This window comes from Atractosteus spatula, chromosome 1 (assembly GCF_055471065.1).
Source record: "Atractosteus spatula isolate fAtrSpa1 chromosome 1, fAtrSpa1.hap1, whole genome shotgun sequence".
In the NCBI taxonomy this organism is placed as follows: domain Eukaryota; kingdom Metazoa; phylum Chordata; class Actinopteri; order Semionotiformes; family Lepisosteidae; genus Atractosteus; species Atractosteus spatula.
The window spans coordinates 11,342,462-11,349,913 of NC_142706.1; the positions used below are offsets into that span (position 1 = coordinate 11,342,462).

The 7,452-nt window shown below is 43.0% G+C and overlaps 1 protein-coding gene across 2 annotated transcripts; it reads left to right on the top strand.

The window, feature by feature from the left end:
* The first annotated feature begins 1,240 nt into the window (after positions 1-1,240).
* Positions 1,241-7,235, top strand: uchl1 (ubiquitin carboxyl-terminal esterase L1 (ubiquitin thiolesterase)). 2 transcript variants are annotated; one of them, XM_088909481.1, is made up of 9 exons: positions 1,290-1,403; positions 1,516-1,527; positions 1,933-2,061; positions 2,974-3,127; positions 3,693-3,778; positions 5,253-5,300; positions 5,611-5,680; positions 6,319-6,377; positions 6,702-7,235. In XM_088909481.1, exons 1-9 carry the CDS (start codon positions 1,371-1,373, stop codon positions 6,786-6,788), a joined length of 678 nt encoding a protein of 225 aa, XP_088765607.1. In that variant the 5' UTR covers positions 1,290-1,370; the 3' UTR covers positions 6,789-7,235. The 2 variants fall into 2 exon arrangements, with proteins under 2 accessions (XP_088765617.1, XP_088765607.1); XM_088909491.1 differs by lacking the exon at positions 1,516-1,527 and having other exon boundaries at positions 1,241-1,403.
* The last annotated feature ends 217 nt before the right edge of the window (positions 7,236-7,452 follow it).

A 7,452-nucleotide genomic window follows, 5' to 3' on the forward strand; every position in this document is an offset into this window, starting at 1 on the left:
TCTACACAAAACTGGAACACAGTTTATGAACATTTCTATCCTCGACTTTGTAATAATCTCCACTGCATTAAGTATGAAAATGGTCTTCAAAGCCATGTGGTTAAATATGTTTAAATCTTCATTTACCCATGTTAAGCGTTTGTTCCTAGGTAAAGCAAAATGCGTTTTGCCAAGTGTACTAAATAGAAATAAGATCTTTTCTCGATGAATTACTCCTAAAGTATAGTTCATTGTCGTTTAGAATTGACCATATTGACAATATTGTGTACAATTTTGGTCACTAGGTTACAAAATAAATTATTACTGGTCTTGAACATGCAAAGAGAAGAGCAACTGATACACTACCAGGCTTAAGGGAACTGACAGGCTAAAAGAATTGCCTTGAATTCATAGAATTCAAAATCCTCAAAGGCACTGAGAGTCATTCCAGTGAACTTCTTCATAATAAACAGCGGAAGTCAAAAGATCGGACACAAGTCCGAACTATGTGGAAGTACATTGAGAACAGGAAGAACTCTTTACACCAATGGTTGTGGAAGTGTGGTACCAAACACTAATTGAAGCACAATTAGAAAAGTAGAGTAACAGGACTGTTAGTGTTACACGATCTGTAATGTAGTTTTGTGTGAGAATGAGCACAGCAAAATCTAAGCATCTTTTATCCATTTGGCTGCCTGCCTTGAGGTGGTTATTTGATCATGTGACGGACAAATCCACACAGTAAAATCACTAACTACATTAAAGATAAATTATCAAGTCTCGATAAATTATAAATATGATGAGAGGGTCCGCGTTGCCTGTTATCTATAGTTTATTTTGACAATATGCAGTTATTGGTATGTGACTTTATGCATTAAGGAGTTGGCTAATTTTTTTAAATGAAGACATGCACCAACTTGTATTGCTCAGTTCTTGACAATAATTAAGGTACTCCGTTCCTTTCGTTTAATGTACCGAAAAAAAAACACGTTTCACGCCGGCGCTGCACAGCTCTTTCGAACTGGCAAGCTCCCCCGTGGATATTTGCTAGCAACTTCCAGACGAATCATGCGACCTGGACTGTGCTATTATTTAAAGTCTTCACAAAACTTGCAAATGTGGAGCCGCTTTCTCACGAATCAAAGTGTTTATTGATATTACTGGTGAGTTACTGCCCAAGGAATGTTGCTTTCGCCGGGGAGGTAAATCTGGTCTTTGATATAATCTAATTATAAATTTCCGTCCCCCTCTCCTGTGCGAGAATGGGATAGGACCACTTCTATATGAGCAGCGGCGTGGGCCCCCTTTGATACTGGTGATATAAACGGTAGAGCAGCCGGACAGAAGCGCTATTTCTAGCTCGTGTGACGCTCAAGCCAAACTCGACCGCAATGGAGTGGAAGCCTATGGAAATTAACCCTGAGGTACCTTCTGCTGTTACTCGCCTGCTTGCGGCAGACGGAAATGTTGCTGTCGCTTGGAAGCACCTTGCTTTCTTAAATGACTGATCACTGCGCGTTTCTCTTGTCTTTTCAGATGCTGAACAAAGTACGTGCTACAGTAGCTGCTGAGTCATTTGTGCATCGAAAAGCCTCTCCGAAATGGTCATTAGAGCCACCTGCAGCCTGGCTGGATTTGTTAAATGCGTACTCTTTACTCTTGTCGGTTGTCATCCTCAGCGCTTATTTAAGGGCGTGGTCTGTCTCAACTTTAAAAAATTTTAATTAAAAAACTGATCGGGTTAATCCATTGTCAAAGTGCACGGCTAAAGATGAGAGAAAAAAATAAGTCAAACGTACGAATACTGTATATTGCTTGCAGATATATTGCAATAAAAAGCGAAATCTGATTGTGGTTTAGGGGTTCAATGTTTTTACGTTATGCGCACAAGCGAGTGCATTGCCTATAACGCCTATTCGAGGTCTTGGTTTGCTTTCTCCCTCCCCGCCCCAGGTGTTGTCTAAACTGGGCGTGGGCGACAGCTGGCGTTTCGTTGATGTCTTGGGGTTCGAAGACGAGTCTCTGGCCTCGGTGCCGAAGCCATCTTGCGCGGTGATGCTGCTGTTTCCTCTCACGCCTCAGGTAGGGCGCTGGTCGGGGCTCCGCCGGTGACGCGTCGGTGCGCCTCCGACTTACGCAGTTCTGGGAAGACCTGTCCTAGCACAGGCGAAACAAGGCTTTTAGTGCATCCGAGCAATTTTGTCATTCAGAAGTGTTGGACTATGGGCTGTTTAAACGCATAGAAGCGATTAATTTGACAATCCTCCGCAAAAGATGGTTATCCGCATCATGCGGTTTTGAAATCGGTTCAGTTCGGGACACTAATCGACAGAGCTTCCGGTTGATGCTATAAATTTCGTGGCTGTGCGCTAATTGGAGGAGGATGCGGTCATCCGTGCTAATGGTTTTGTGTATTGATTTTTAAGTATTTAGAAAGTATAATGAAATCCTTGTCCAGCGCGGGTTGTGTGGGGTTGATGTTATGTACTGGATTAGTTTCTCAGATCTTAAAATCTTTCGGAGTTGCCCTGCGTAATTTAAAAAATAACTGACCCTTTGTCCGATTTCCAGTGTGAAACCGAGAAACCATTTTTTTTAAAAAATGAACTCTGCTGGTATTTTACCAGTCTTTAAATGTAATATGCACCTACCAAGTGTCAAGTGCAGAAACGGCCATAAAAATCTAACTGGAAATGTTTTATTCCTCCCTCTGGGATTTGTAGTTGAAAGGAGAAGCTGGAAGTTTAAAAATAATGATTATGCAGGCACATCAAGAAAGGAAATGGACTTGGAGCATAATGTGCTTTTGTCTGGCTTCTATGACCTACATCTGAAACTAATATTGATTGCTTCAACAGCCGGCTCTGTGAGATATTGGTGTTTTGTATCCACTAAGCAGCCTAGAGCTTGATGGTAAGAAAAAGCTGTTCAGTGGCTGTACTGGGTTACTGGGGTGCACTGCTGTAATGGTGGTAATGCCTTCCTCTCCGACAGCATGAGACCTTCAGAGAAAAGCAGTCCACAGAGCTGGCTGAGAAGGCCAAGGAGATCCCCAGCGTGTACTTTCTCAAGCAGACCATCGTCAACTCCTGTGGCACAGTCGGGCTTCTGCACGCTGTAGCCAACAACAAGGACAAACTGGAATTCAGTGAGTTTTGTGATGGGGGGGGGGTTAGAGTGTCTAGAGGAGACTGGAAGTAGCAAGGCTGCCCACTCCTGCTCCAGAATAGATTCCTTGTTCTGGTTCGGCCCATTCTGCTTTTCTTTGCACCTGCCAAAAAAGCCAAGCTCTGTTCCAGAAGTTTTCAGATCGTGGGGTGTCCCTTTCAAAATGCACCCAAGATCTGAGAACACCTCTTCTAAAGATGTGTAGATGGGATTTTCCAAGTCGGTATTGACTTGATTCACATGACTGGTTTAAGTTGCACACATTTCTGGTTTATGATTTATGATTTACAGATGGTAGTTCCAAATCAAACATCAGTTTTTTGTAGAACAGAGGAAATGGGTAGAACTGGCCCTGCAACTAGAACGGCACCAGAGCAGTGACTTTTCTCCTCATCTTGATTTTTGCCTTTTAAACATTTCCTCCTGCCCTCTAAAATGATTTTTCCCCCCCAACCTTGGTGACTGCCAAATGACTTCCTCGCGCTCTGCTGAGTGTTTTGGAGAGACGTCACTTTGCATTAACACTGAAAGCTTCCCTTTCTCAGAGAGTGGATCGGCACTGAAGAGCTTCCTGGATACAACCGCCAGCATGTCTGCAGAAGACCGGGCCAAGGAGCTGGAGAAGAGCCAGGTACGTATCCACGGGGTGGAATGTTTCACACCACTTTCAGCATATCGACAGGTTTTGCCAGCTGTCAGTTCTTATGGTCTCCCCCATACTGGAAACGTAGTTTTTATTGTCTGAGTGGGCACTGGACCCAATAATCTTTGCTAGTTATCAATCGGGAAGCTTACCTTGATTGGGTTACAGCACAAACAACCTGTAGATAGCTTGCCAACGCTTGAATATTTCAGACCAAACCAGAAGACAATTTGAAACTAATGGGAAAGCCTATTTTAAACCTAGGTCTGGAAGCTTTTTTTTTTTGCACTTGTGGGTACGTTGAAGACATGATTTCAACAGTCTTGGGTTGCTTAGTTTCTACTAATAAGATCTAAATTTTAGGAAAATATGCTTTGCAAGATTTGACGAAACTCCTTTTCTCCGACGTCTCATGTCGGAACACTAAGCTCCTGAACTTCCAAGTGAAAATGTCATTTTTGACAGTAAATGCAGCAAGGCAGGCTACCAGAAAATAAATTTGCATTTCTTCCAAGACTGAACTGACTTGATGCTTGTAGCACGTATTAGTGTTCAGCTGCTTGGAATCTCAGAAGGTGCGGAAGACATGGGATTTTCCACTGCTCACTTGATAGGCTTGTCACACCCATTTCTGGTTCATGATTTACAGGCGGTGGTTCTAAATGAACACCTGTTTGTGTTCCATCTGGGATCTAACATAATTCAACCTTGCCAGCTTAATTGCAACTTTTTGATTGCTTAACTACAGCATCATGTAAGAAGCTTTAATCTCCACTTTTCAAGTGGGGGTGGGGGGGGGGGGGGGGTTGCCATAACTTCTATGAGCTCTGCTGGAGGAACAACCAGCAAGTGTATGGACCTGCAGGAACAAAACTGGAGCCCCAGCCTTAAGGAAACTGATGCTGTGGCAGTGAATGTACAAAGTAATTCTCCATGGCTTGGTTTTGAAGCCCCCTATTTATGACCCTGAGACCCCTTTATTATTTAACCTGGCCTTGAAGAAGCCATCTTGCTCCATTTTGGTGAACATGCCTACCATATACACACCCAAAGTGGGCATATTGGGTTTTGATGAAAGTGATTTACACTAAACTGAAGCATCTGGACACCTCAAATGGCAGTACAGTATTTGTGTATAAACAGGTGGTCCTGCACTGTAGATGTACAAGTCCACTAGAGGGCACTACTGCTGTTCTGTAATGGTTTGTCTCAGAGGGGTTCAAAATGTAGTAGTCTTTATTGGACAGGATGTGATGGAGAATCATCTTGTAATTCCCACACATGGCCTATAATATTTCCAATATAATGGAAACATAGGGTGCATGATGGGGAAATGGAAGCCAAGCTATGTTCATATTGGTTTTTTTTTTAAAGGTTCTCCTGAAATTAAATCCAGAACCGTATTGGAGAATTACTGTGAATACTCCTTTTCTAAGAATCTGAATGTTTCTTCTCATGACAGGCCATCCATACAGCCCATGATGAAGTAGCGGCAGAAGGACAGTGCAGGGTACGCTTGCTCTTTTTTTTTTTCCCTATACAAAATTCACTGAAAACCTTCAAGTTAACCTTATGAGCAGCTGATTTAGTCTTGGTTTCTGTACTGAAGTTACTTTCCTTTTGCATGTAGTAGGAAAGCTTAAACATGGGCTTTGAACATATGTGGTTAGTACTGGATATAGTCTTTCCTCTTATCACACCTCCTGTTAGTCTTCAGGGGAACTGTAGTTGGTAGGTAACTCCTGTGGTGTTATCGCAGGGCATTCTGAAGCGATAGGTTGAGATCTGTTGTCTAACATGTGACCTGAACATCCCATTAGGTAGAGGAAGATAAAGTGAATTTCCACTTCATTACCTTCATCAATGTGGACGGGCACCTGTATGAACTGGGTGAGTAAGGATACTTATTAAAGGTCTTGAGCAAGGCTTAACTCCACTCCTGCGTTCTTGCATCTGCTGTGCAATGGTTTTTACTAGCTCTTGATCTCTGAAATCTCATGGTGGGGCTCTGTGCTAATTTAATTCCACTGATGCAAGCATGAATCCAGCAATTGAGATTGACAGCTTGTGCCATCTGAAGATCCTCATTTCCTGAAACATGACTGTGGGGAACCTCAATATATTAACCTCTCTCTGATGGAGGATTAGGTGCTGGTATTAATTAAATTTCTTTTTAATGAACAGTTTATAGAGTGGCTTCCTCAGCAGACTAATCTAATAAATAGAGTGGTTACTCCTCTGCTGGTAGGCCAGCTTTATGTAAGCTTCTTGACTCTGGCCTTCCAACCATATGTACAGCCAAATGCTGCCACCATCACTGGCACTAACCCAGCTTCTACAAACCCATGTGAAAAGCCTTATTTCTCAAAACTACCGAACAGCTGACCTGATGGAAGCTGCAGTTTTTAAAGTCTCCTTGGAGGCCTCCAGTGGCCCTGCTGTTGCTTTTGCAGGCTTTGTCCATCCTTAAAGGTTAACCTGTGAAGAATGCAGAGCTGGATTCTGATTTCTTTTAACAATTTTCCTAGATGGAAGAATGAGTGTGCCCGTTGATCATGGGGCTACAAAAGATGACTCGTTCATCATGGTAGGTTGCACAGTTTGATTCCTTACTGTGATAAGCGTTTGATTATGCCTTGAGAAGGGGTGACTTTTTAGCAGCAGGCTGCATTTCTATACACTTAATTTGTCTTGCATACATTATAGTGCAGTATAATACTTGTAAGGCCTGAGCTCCACAGAGACACTGTGGAACTGGCATGAAAATATGGGCTCAGCTTAAGGTCTGGGTTTAGTAGTGACTTATAAAGACAATTTTAGAAGTAAGATTGTTTTTTGCTATTTAGCTATACATACTATACTAACCCATTTGGGGAATTTTGTTTTACTGATGTGGGTTTCTGTGTTGCAGGATGCTGCCAAGATCTGCAGGCAGTTTGTGGAGCGCGAGAAGGGGGAAGTTCGATTCTCGGCGGTGGCACTGTGCAAAGCTGCCTAAACCCGCAGTGTGTGCTCGTGAGGGAGGGGAGAGATGCAGTTTGCACCAAAAACTAGCACACGCGCACAGCACGTAGAGCCAAGCTTGCAGAAGCCTTGTGTTTTGGTGTCTCCTACCAAGATGGGAATTCTTGTAGCAGTTCTTAAGTACTAAAATGTCAGTTGTCCCATCTCTTCTCTGACCACTTCCCACCTCTTTCCTTTCTGGTGTTGGAATAGTTGTTGAGGATGGGCCTTCTGGAGGAAAAACAAATGCTAAAGTGCCTCTTTGTGGTTTTGAAGTTGTCGGGGCGGGGGGAGAACATGCTGAGATGTTCCAGTTATGAGTTTCTACCTTTTGAAGGCTGCAGTACTCTGTTGCCTTTCTTGCCATGTCCATTTTGTTCACTTTGTTCCGTGTTTAGCGCTGAGCTGTTGTGGAAGACCATTAAATGCCTCTGGGCAACAACTTGGGTGTCCTGTTTTGTTTTTTTTAACTGCTTTGTTTCAGGCATTGCTGTTGAAGCTGGAGCTTTTACCTTGGCATTTTGGTATTATGCAGGTATTCCAGCACTGCCATTATTGCATGCAGATTATGAACTACTTGGACGTTTAGCATCTCTTAAGATGCCCAGTTTACTAGCCTCATGCGACCAGGATGGAATATGCATGCCTTTAACAAGTAT